Source organism: Drosophila gunungcola (assembly GCF_025200985.1).
Source record: "Drosophila gunungcola strain Sukarami chromosome 2L unlocalized genomic scaffold, Dgunungcola_SK_2 000007F, whole genome shotgun sequence".
NCBI classification, from domain to species: domain Eukaryota; kingdom Metazoa; phylum Arthropoda; class Insecta; order Diptera; family Drosophilidae; genus Drosophila; species Drosophila gunungcola.
In genome coordinates, this window is record NW_026453162.1 from 1,005,548 (window position 1) to 1,017,483 (window position 11,936).

The 11,936-nt window shown below is 39.2% G+C and overlaps 1 protein-coding gene across 1 annotated transcript; it reads right to left on the reverse strand.

Annotated features, from left to right (window-relative positions):
* Positions 1–579: 579 nt before the first annotated feature.
* LOC128253231 (protein CNPPD1) lies at positions 580–2,176 on the reverse strand. Its single transcript, XM_052981492.1, has 4 exons — positions 2,019–2,176; positions 1,668–1,961; positions 1,374–1,496; positions 580–1,322 (listed from the first exon to the last, which is right to left on the reverse strand). The coding sequence occupies exons 1-4, from the start codon at positions 2,052–2,054 to the stop codon at positions 651–653; spliced, it is 1,125 nt and encodes a 374-aa protein (XP_052837452.1). The 5' UTR covers positions 2,055–2,176; the 3' UTR covers positions 580–650.
* Positions 2,177–11,936: the final 9,760 nt, after the last annotated feature.

Here is an 11,936-nt window from a genome sequence, read left to right on the forward strand (position 1 = left end):
CCTAAGGGAGTAATCTTGTCTAGAAGCCTTAATTTAAAGAATTTGTTCAAGATTATTAAATTGTTTAATTTAAAATTTTTTAATTTGTTATGTTTTTATTATTGACATTTTGACAATATATAAAAAAAAAAATACAAAAATTCGCCGAGGTACAGGCCGGTGGATTGAGGTCTGTACGGCTGTTTCGAATAAACGCCTTATTTATTTATATTAAGAACTTTATAAAAAAAACTTCAAAAGAAAAGTTGTAGATCTAGTTGAAATTCACATTTTATGCTATGCGACTATTGAGGAAAGTTGATAGTGTAGGTACAAAATTAATAAAACTGGTTCCTTCAAACTGTCATATTAAAAAATAAAAATAGCGTGTTTACCATACAAAACAAAAAAAGCAATGATCGAGTCGCTTGAAACGCTGTAACTTTGTCAGTTTTAACCCGACAAATACCCTTCTAACCCCCTTGAAAAATTGGTAATGTATTTTTTAACGCATAAGTTACTTCATTAGTTAGTAACGTAATTATAATACCCTCTTAAGAAAAAAGGTATGCAATTTATCAGATAATGAAAACAATAACGTTGAATTCTAAATTCTTAAGCGAAAAATAATTTATTTCATATAAACTTTGGAGACAGTTCTGGCCATCGAATCAAAAAGAAACATTTTGACCATGTTTCGAATGATTTTCCAATTGTATCTTGAAAAGAGTTATCCAACAATTTGTATGATCTTGGTGGGGTTTGTACTGTGGTTTGATGCTAAGCCAGTTTTGAGTGTCATCCATTGAAGGGAATAACTTGAGTTTCGCATAGTTGCTTATTAATGGTAGATTAGGTACGGATCGGACTAAGTAGCGCGAAAGCCCTATTTTATTCAGTCTTGCCTCTGCGTAGAACTGCTGTTTAAGAATTTGCAGGTCCTCATTTACGTTTAACGCACGGCAACTTTCGTTTAATGGTAAAGCGGAGATTTCGCGCTGATTAACAGGAGGTACTTGTGGTTCGAATTCTGATGTCACAAGATTCAAAGTGCTTGATTGTACTTCTGGGGCACTACATACTCGACGATGCCACAGAGTGCCCGGAACTTGGCTGGCTACAAAAAAAGCTCCCGCCAAGGTAATTACACTAGCTGCATAGCTCAGCGCTAGAACGGAAAAACTGTTTACCAGGAATTTCGTCCACGCAAAGCTGGGCAGCAGCTGCACCAGCTCACTGTAAGTAAACCAGCCTCTCCGCAATCCCTGTCGCTCAGCTAGAGTTCGTTCAACACTGTTTAATTTATTAAAAAAGTGCTCGTTGGATATGTATATATTCCAGTCCTACAACGAAAATGTTTTGTAAAGGTGGCTATACACTTTTGAATTGCTTACCATAGCGGAAAGAAAATTTAGCTCCATTTCCTTGATTCTGCCTTCTGTCATGTTGCCTTCATTGGCCCAGTCTTCCAGATAAAACCGTTCGTCATGACCGACATAGAACTTAGTGGAAATCATCTAAAAAAAATATTGAATAGACAAAAAGGCTGACAGCTGGATTGAAAATCATTTCATTCCATTGAGAACTAGAGGAACCAGTGCTTTATATCTTATCACTGTCCACATGGTCACGTGCTTATGTGTTGGTTCTCGGCTCAAGTCGATGAACAGGTGTTCATGCTGACTTACCAGTGATACAACGAAAAGCTCATGCGGGGTGATTTGGGAGCTATACCCCGGGTCGATGATGTTTAATCGGTCCAAATAGATCAGTGCCATAATTAGAGAGCAAGGTGTGGCCTGTACTTTTGCAGCAGCAACCCAACTTAAGCGATGTAAGGAGTGACCCCGATGTGGCTCCGAAAACATATCTGCTGCGTACTCCGCCAAGGGCAGGGAGACTTCCATGTCTGTATCGGCTGTTCCCACACCATAATAAAGGCTTTTACGAATCCGATTTATAAACACGTCGTGCTGCACAACCTGTCAATTAAACTAATATTTAAATACCTTTTACACTTAAAGTTTTTTGTTTCGTACCTTTTTCGTCGGGAAAAGCAACTTACTTCGTCCCATTTGGATAAAACGGTTAGAGCCGATATCGTTAATCAAAAACAATCGCACTTTTTATTCGGTAATATTAATTTAATAGTTGAGCTGTCAAACTTAGAGCTGGGTTGGCCACTCATGATAGTATCGATATATCGGATAATTGGGTTTAGAAACACTATCGATGTTTTAAATTCGATAGTAAACGAAAAGTGGTAAACGACTTCTGCCCTCTTTTCCATCCGTTTTAAATAGTTGGAATTTTCAACATGTGTGAAGCTTCGATTTCCACAGAGCACATCCACCGTTTCCAACGGATGGACTTTGTGGAAAGAGGGCATTAGTCCGCCGTTAAAATTAAACGGACTTCGACGGACTAATTTATGCGATAGTTGGCAGATGTTTTTGCGGTGAAGCCCTTTTCCAAAGCAGTCCATCCCTGAAAAACCATTGACATTTTTGAAATAGAGTAACTCCGGTTTCCACAGAGCAGATCCACCTTCCACCATCCGACTTCACCTGATCTGAACAGCCAAATTTCGTCTAATTTTAACGGCGGACTAACTGGGAAATTTTTGGAACGGCCAAACCTTCAACGGGTGGTGGAAAGTGGATGGATCTCTGTGGAAATAGGCTATTAAAGCGTCTGCACACAGCCGCTTAAAAGATTTGTAGCGAAAAAGTTGAAGCGACCCATTCAGACGGGCATCCACTGATACAAAAACAACTAATCAGCTTCTAGTAGGAAACAAAAATTAAAAGAAGAAGAAAATAACACTGTTTATGGGGAAGACAACACAAATGCCACCATTTAGTTTAGAAATAGAAATTAAAAGCACGATAGGTTCAATTGAAATTATTTCTTGATTTTATTAGCTGTGCTCGGAGTAGCAGCGATTCTGTATTACTGACTTGCCGAAAGCTTGACTTAAAATTTTTGTACATATTTTCGCTGTAGCTCAGCTGAATAGATAACGCGACCAATGTAGCGAGATGAGAAAGACGAAGAACAATAATTATGCACGGTTCCAATCAAATGGGATTCGATGGGCAGAGCGGCCAAGCTTTCATTTCATCGGTGGTAAGTTGTCCTCCTGAAGTTAACTCCTTCAGTTCAGCTAGCTCCCTTTTAGCGCCAACAAAGCTTGTCGGATTATCACTCCAAATAGTACGTGGGTTGCCTCTAAGGCTAATGAATCTTCTAAGGCAATGAAACGTTTACGATAAGCTCAGCCAATAAACACGCTGCTAAAAGTTCTAATCTTGGTATTGTTAAAGCTTTTAAGGGAGCTACTCTAGACTTGGCGCAGAGTAAATGTGCTTCAGCGTTACCATTGGCCTCCGACCGCAAATATAAGCACGCGCCGTAAGCTGCTGTGCTAGCATCACAGAATCCGTGCATCTCGACGGAAGCCTGCGATTGCATTACGAATCGTGGAAATTTTAGGTTCTGGACGATCGACAACTGAGAAGTCAACTCCCCCCATGACGAAAGAAGGGGCTCTGGCAGTGTGTCGTCCCAATCCATGTTAATGCTCCATATCTTTTGCAAAAAAATTTTGGATTTTGTAACAATGGGTGCTATTAAACCAAGCGGATCATAAAATTTCACAATTGTTGACAACACAATCCGTTTTGTTGCTCGTTGACTTGTAAAAATTTGTGCAAAGTTAAAGAGAAGATTATCCGAAGATGGATCCCAGACCAACCCCAAAGCTTTGGCGATAGCTGATCCGTCGTGAAATTTTTTTAATTAATTGCTCTTTATCGCGATCAGACTCTCCTTCGAGAGCGCTTGCTTCATTCGAACACCATTTTCGGATCGGAAAGTGGCCGCGCGCCAGTAGCTCCTTTACCTGATGAAGAATTTCTTTCACCTCTTCAACTGAATAGCCACAAGAGATTAGATCGTCCACATAGAAATCTCTACGAACAATTTTAGCTCCAACTGGAAATGATTGCTCTTCATCATAAAAGAGCTGATGCATGGCTCTTATAGCCAAGAAGGCAGCCGGCTTGGATCCATAAGTTACCGTGTTTAGTTTATAAACACTCAATTTATCTGTGGAGTTCTCTCGCCAAATGATACAAAAAGTCATCAGGTTACAAAACACGAACGCAGCGGTACATCTTGCAGAGCTACTTTAAAAAATCTAAACCGAAGCAAAATATTAAAGATTTTTGCTGAATTGTTGGTCCTGCTAGAAACAAGTCGCTTAGAGCTATCCCAGATGTAGTTTTAGCAGAACCATCAAAGACGACACGTAGTTTAGTGGTAGTGCTTTCAAGCTTCTGAGGCAAGAAAAATTGTGGCACCGCTGGATCCCTTAATGCGAGAGACATGTGGCCTAAGTTGAGGTATTCCTGGAAAAATGCCGAATACAGCGCTTTCAAATTGAGGCTTTTGTTTAGTTTTGATTCCAAACTTTTAAAACGACGACGGGCCAGACAGTAGGAGTCACCTAAAGATTCGAATCCTGAAACGGATAAAAGGCGAACCGAATATTGACCATTCTCCAGCCTAATGCAGTTTTCTTTGAAATGCTTCTCGCATCGTAAGTCCTCGGCCAGCACCGATGGTTTTTCTGAAGTAATGTCTTCAATCTCCCAAGTGTGTCATCATCTGAATGATCAGCAGGATCCTTGGGCAAGGTGCTATCCAAATTAATTTTCCCTTTAGCGATTATTTCGAAGAACAGACCAGCGCCAATTAAAAGATCAATTCGTTGTGACTGGTTGAAATGAGGGTCAGCTAGCGAAATGTTTTGTGGCATCCTCCATCCTGTAGTATTTATATTGAAATTTGGCTGGTAATCAGTCATACTATGGGTTACAACAGCTGCGAATGACGCACGATAGCTAGCATCCCGTGATTGCGCCAAATTATCGACTGCCTTATCAGAGTTCATGGGAGATTCCCCTATCCCAGAAATAAGTGTGTGCGATTGTCTAAGTTTCAAATTAAGTTGGCTAGCTAGGCGCGTATTAATAAAGCTTAACTGAGAAGCTGAATATAATATTGCTTGGCAAGGCATATTTGCACCAACTCTATTTTTTACGTAGATTATAGCAGTTGGAAGCAGCACGTAATTCATTGGCGTTGTATTTAAAGTTTGTGGTGGAGCGTGCGTTAAATAATGATTAGGTTGTGATAATGGAGATGAGCATGACACTAGTGATGATGAAGACGATGGTCGATGGTATGGATGCCTCTGGGAAAATGTGGAGTAATGTGTGGTGCTTCATGCGACAATGTTTACAGTGAGTTGACTTACATTGCTGCAAGCTATGCCCCTTGCGTAAACAGTTGAGGCAAAGGTGCATTTTCTTTGTTTCCCTATATCGAAGATTGGGAATCAAGCCTAAAAATCGGGAGCATTTTGGAAAATAATGATCTCTAGCATCGCAAACTAGGCAAATTGGATGGTTTGAGTTAGTAGCAGACGTAATCAGTACACTTGGGTTATATCTATGCATGCTTTTTCCCACCTGATGGTGTGGTGTTTGAATTACCACAGATTGGTCTAAGTTTTCCATCATCCGACACCTCTTCTCCAAAAACGACTCCATAGCAGCCCAGGTAGATAGCTCAGAGATTGACAAATCATCTTCCCATTTTTCACGGGTCCTTTGATCCAGCTTGTGGGTCACGATATGAATGAGAAATCCATCCAGAATTTCTTGTGTAGTGGCCAAGGTACGGATTGCTCGAAGATGCGAATTCATCCAATCGCTGAGCTCCCGAAGACCCTTAGCTGATCCCTTCTCGACACCTTTTAAGCCAAACATTGCCTGAACGTGTGCCTGAAAGTGTAAAACTTTATTATCAAATCGATTAATAAGTAAATTTAAAGCCTTTTTATAATTTTCATTTGAGGGCCGAGCGATCGTATGGTTTCCAAAGCCACGCCGCCTAAAGAGGACCTCAAAAATTGTTATTTTTCAATATCACTTAGCTCGTCATCATTTCCAATGACCGTGGTAAAAGTTGCAATAAAGTCCGGCCATTCTGAGTACGATCCTTGAAAACGAGCAATCTCTAGATTTGGCAATCGAGGCTTCCTAAATCTGAAAAAAAGATCCGCTTTGTTTATAATATCAAATGATGTAGAATTGGCAGCTGTGGAACCCGGCAAATGCAGTTTGCGCAGAGCTGCTAAGGCCCGATTTAGTTTCGTTTTTAAATCCATTAAGATTGCGGAAAATTCAAACCGCATATCTTTACTAATCTCCGAAAAGTCCAGTTTTTCCAGAGAAGTCTGTGCAGAATCGAATTCCAAGTTCATGAAGTTCACCCATTCCATCCGCGAGAGGACATCAGATTAATCAAACTGCTCAGTAGCTCCAGCAGTTAAGTAATCTTTCATTGCGTTAACTGCCGCAAAACGGAACGCACTTTGGTTCGGTAAAACTTGAGGCTGAATCGCGTCTCCTGGGTTGACCATTTTTTAATTGTCTGACCGGATTCAGAGGGCAGGAAACACCCCATGCCTAATACCGCGCAAATGTCAATGCACCGAGCGTCGCCAACAACGTAACAGAAACTTTGACTTTGTTTTTGTTCTTTTTACCGAAAATTTTGCCTAGCAACAGCGCATTGACTTGGCAAAGTATTGTATGTGACCACATACATAAATAAGTGACGTATTACCAAATACTCTAGACATCAAGCCTAACACCCAGCCTGTATATCCTGAGATACCCATTACTTCATTTGTCAAAAATAACACCCAACCTGTATATCCCGAGATATCCATTAATTCATTTGTCAAACATAACATTTCAGAGCCTACTATAGCCTACTATATAGGAGTTATTCAAATTAATCAGACATAAACATTTCCCGTTAGACATAAACATTTCCCACGCCTGTTATCAACAGTCCCCTTATTATAATCATTTCACACGCCTTTACCGACGACAGCAGACATAAGCAAGAGGTAAACTTTTAAACAAAAGGTCCAGCATGAGAACCCATTCATCAGCATAAAAGCTTTGACCAATCCAAATTTAATAAACAAAAGATGCAGCCTGACAACCCACCCATCAGGCCACCAATTCGACCAATCGAAATCTTCTGATCGAAGTCCACTTTCGCTGCTAGCGTCGCTGTCACCGATAAAAGCCATAGTTATAAGAATAATGCAATTGTAAAGACAGTTCAATTTTGGGAATCTAACTATTAAGACATTACCAATAAAACTCCACTGTATATTAAAATAAAAATCGCTTTTTTTTTAATATATCGCAAAGTGAAAAATTTAATTGGCGCAGCCGGTAGGATACAAGTAATATCCTCGCGAGGGACTACCTAAAAAGGACTTCAAAAAAATCACTTCGTGAAAATAAATTTATTTGTATCCGCAAAACGAACTTACTTAAAATATTGTGAAAATAAAACAACAACATTAGTCAAATAACGAATGAGGATTTCTAATATCTAAATTCAGCCAATTTTTAAAAAAAAATTTTAAAAAATATTTTAATAAACTTTAAAAATGGTAATGCCATCAACATCAGCCGCAGCCACAGCCGCAAAAGCAACACAAGTTCTTACAGACGTGGCCATGAACCATTTTCTTCTGCAACTTAAGCAGATAAACAAATTTAATGGAGACCCACTCTACTTGGCTCTCTTCATAAAGGAAGTTGACGAACTAGTTTACCATTATCCGACAACATCAGAAGCCCAACATCAAATTATACGAGCAGCCATCCGAAACTTTCTAATAGGACGAGCCCGAACATTGTTGATGAGAAATATACCACAGGACTGGAAGGAATTAAGGACTTTGCTTATCAGCGAATACAACAGCGCAACACCTCCACATCGGATGATTATGGAATTACGTGGGACTAAATATTTTTTTGGTATTGCTGGATCCCTTAATGCGAGGGACATGTGGCATAAGTTTAGGTACTCCTGCAATACTGCGCATTCAGATTGGGGTTTTTGTTTAGTTTTGATTCTAAACTTTTGAAACGACGACGGGCCAGACACCTAATGATTCGAACCCTGAAGGGGATAAAAGGCGAACCGAATATTGAACATTCTCCAGCCTAATGGAATTTTCTTTGAAATGCTGTTCGCATCGTAAGTCCTCGGCCAGCATCGATGGTTTTGCTGAATTGAAGTCTTCAATCTCCCAAAACCGCTTTACTACGGCAGTAAGTGTGTCATCATCTAAATGATCAGCAGGATCCTTGACAATGGCAGCCAATACAGTTTTGCGATATAGCGTACTTGACTTCCCTCCAGAAAGTATCCAACCAAGCTTGGTGGGCAAGGTGCTATCCAAATGAATTTTCCCTTTAGCGATTATATCGTGAACAGACCTGCGCCAATTAAAAGATCAATTCGTTGTGATTTGTTGAAATATGGGTCAGCAAGCGAAATGTTTTTTGGCATCCTCCATCCTGCAGTATTTATATTGAAAATTGGCTGGTAATCAGTGATACTATGGGTCACAACAGCTGCGAATGACGCATGATAGCTTGCATCCCGTGATTGCGCCAGAATATCGACTGCCTTATCAGAGTTGATGGAAGATTTTGTCTAAGTTTCAAATTTAGTTGGCTAGTTAGGCGTGAAGTTATAAAGGTTAACTGAGATGCTGAATCTAATATTGCTCGGCAAGCCATAAATGCACCAACTCTATTTTTTACGTAGATTATAGCAATTGGAAGCAGCACGTAATCCATTGGCATTGAATTAAAAATTTTTATTAGAGAGTGCGTTAAATGGTGATTAGGTTGTGATAATTGAAATGAGCATGACACTAGTGCTGATGAAGTCAATGTTAATAGCTGAGAGCTTATTGATGGGTCGGATGATGGAGATGAAACTGAGGTCGATGGTATGGATGCGTCTGGGATAATGTGCAATAATGAGTGGTGCTTCATGCGAAAATGTTTACAATGAGTTGACTTACATTGCTGCAAGCTATGCCCCTTGCGTAAACAGTTGAGGCAAAAGTGCATTTTCTTTGCTTCCCTACATTGAAGATTGACACTCAAGCTTAAAAATCGGGAGCATTTTAGCAAATAATGACCTCTAGCATCGCAAAATAGAATAAACCGAATATTGCCTGAACGTGTGCCTGAAAGTGTAATCTTTATTATCAAATCGATTATTAAATAAATTAAAAGACTTTTTATAATTTTCATTTGAGGCCTCGAGCGATCGTATGGTTTCCAAAGCCATGCCGCCTAAAGAGGACCTCAAATATTGTAATTTTTCAATATCACTTAGCTCGTCGTCATCGTCATCACTTCCAATGACTGTGGTAAAAGTTGCAAGAAAATCCGGCCATTCTGCGTACGATCCTTAAAAACGAGCAATCTCTAGATTTGGCAATTGAAAGAAAGATCCGCATTGTTTATAATATCAAAGGATGTAGAATTGGCCGTTGTGGAACCCGGCAAATGCAGTTTGCGCAGAGCTGCTTAGGCCCGATTTAGTTTCGCCTTTAAGTCCATTAAGACTGATGAAATTCAAAACGCGTATCTTTACTTAGAGTGTTGGTGTGTTTGTGACCGAGATGCAGCAAACGACAGCGAAAATAAGTTATTGTTTAAACGATATTAAAAAATGTTAAAAGTTGACATGCAGACTCCGATTAAACGAATATCACGTCGGGGTCACCAAAATGTTTTTGGGGAAGACAACCAAAATGCAGCGATTCTGTATTACTAACTTGCCGACTTCAAATTTTTGTACATGTTTTCGCTGTAGCTCAGCTGAATAGATAAAGCGACAAATGTAGCGAGATAAGAAAGGCGAGGAACAACAATCATGTAAAGCTGTATAACAGCCCTGAGTGTGCAGCGCACACCTATGAGCATTTGACTAGGTGCTGGAGCTCTGCTCTAAACAAACACAAAATACAATTTTCCCACCAACAAAATGGATATTAACGAAAAACTAAATAAATCTGCTATTGATTTATCCACGAGTGTGGGATTTTTATGGATGATATTGTGATCACCCGATCCATTGATATCTGCTTGCTTTCCCCATAAATGGATATTAATTCAACACTAAACACACAATTTTGACATTCGAAACTGCAGTTTTTTCTTAGATAACGATTTGTTGGGGGGTTCCCGCAAGTCAAATAAAAGTCAAATGGTATTTGTACATTTAATTTCAATCAAAGGCACTGACCTTAAAACCGCTAGCCTCATTCATTGCTAATTTTTTGTTTTAACTATACGATTTTACGTAAGTGCGAGCAAGACAACCTATGCTATGAGCAATGAATAACGAAAATTGTCAGTCCCGATACCCGATAGTAAAATATATGAACCTGATTTTGGTAAAAAAATACCATTCTATAAAATACAACCGGGGCCAATACATCAATGAGCAAAAATGTATTGTATCATTTATTCGAGTTGACGACAAAACGAAATGAAAAAGCGAGACCTAAATGTATACGAAATACTTTTTACCATTAAAAGGTAACAACTGAAAACCTTTAAACGTTAAAATATAATAAATATATAATAAACAATAAAAGTTTGAATTTAACGTTAGAAGGGCAGTGTGACCGTGATTTTATAACCAACAAAATGTCAAGCAGTTTCCATATAGCTGTCTATGTCTCTAAGCTTCAATGAATTCGTCAATGAATGAGGCGAACAATGTCATACCCGTATCAGTGTTTTCATTCTGAAATGCGCTAATCGTACTTAAGCTTTACTCCTAAAATTGAATGACATCGAATAAGGCTTATAGCTTGATTCCCTTCCCACGTTAATCATTATTATGAGCGAGTTTACGGAAGTCTCTTACGGTCAGCACGACATCCACAATGCTATCGAGGAATTTGCCAACTTGGACGACAAGAAAGGAGAGCTGTTTGTGACACTTACGAAATATCGTTGAAAATCTGTATTTTCCGGTGGTTTTACTAAAAATGTTCGGCATTCAGCCATATTTGGGTTTTAATACGTGTTTAAATTTGATGATTATTATGTGTGCGAAGACTAAATCAATTTTATCGGTTAAAGCCTTTAATTTGAGCATGTGAATTGAATCATTTGTAGAGCCAATAAACGTTCTCAATTGCCTAACTTAGATAACACTGAACACACATTAACACTGCCAATTACAGAGACTACCCTGTCTATAAAGAGCTAAAACACGCCTAACACAACAAATAACTGCAGCTCGAAAACCAGTCAGCCGACAAAACACACTGTATATACCATCAACCGCGACACCAGGAGTTTTTTTTTTCTCAGGCGCTAAGCTATAACAACGTGTCATATGCCTCACGGCCTAGGCCGACGCCTTCCCAAGCCAATGCTGGAAAAACCCAGCAAAAGACATTGAAGCTGGGTCCTGAAATTACCGCCCAATTGAAAAATGGGTTAGAATAAATGTTGGTAGCTATAACAAACACAATGGTTGCAATGCAGAAAACGCTACAGTAGGTTATGCGTACGCAAAATCTTCTTTTGGAGCTCTTAATTAAACCAAAATCAGTTTAGATGGTTTCACTAATACTATCTTTCTGGAATGCAAATGACAACAACTCTTGCAGTTCTTAGACCAATATGGCATTGACGTCATGCTTATATCACTCACTTAACGAACAAAAATTATTTTCAACTTAATGGCTATACATTTTATGCGACATATCATCCCGACGGTAAATGTCATGGAAGTACTGGCATTCTGATCAAGGATGGCATTAGGCATTACCAATTGCCATCATTTGCAACAACTTCCATACAAGCAAAATCAATACACATAGACACTCAAAGCGGCTACACAAACATAGTCGCCGTATTCTGTCCACCGAGCATCTCCATTTCCGAAGCTGAATTTGTAAAATTTTTTGATCTACTAGGTAATCGCTTAATAGTTGTTATGTCATTAGCAGCACAACACTCCACTCC

What these genes read in the sequence shown, in the direction of transcription:
- LOC128253231 (XM_052981492.1), bottom strand. Translation starts at nt 2,054, where the DNA reads ATGGGACGAAGTAAGTTGCTTTTCCCGACGAAAAAG. An exon ending in TGCTTTTCCCGACGAAAAAG is followed by an intron (nt 1,962 to 2,018) that starts GTACGAAACAAA and finishes TTTAATTGACAG; the next exon opens with GTTGTGCAGCACGACGTGTT. An exon ending in TAAATTTTCTTTCCGCTATG is followed by an intron (nt 1,323 to 1,373) that starts GTAAGCAATTCA and finishes TTTTCGTTGTAG; the next exon opens with GACTGGAATATATACATATC.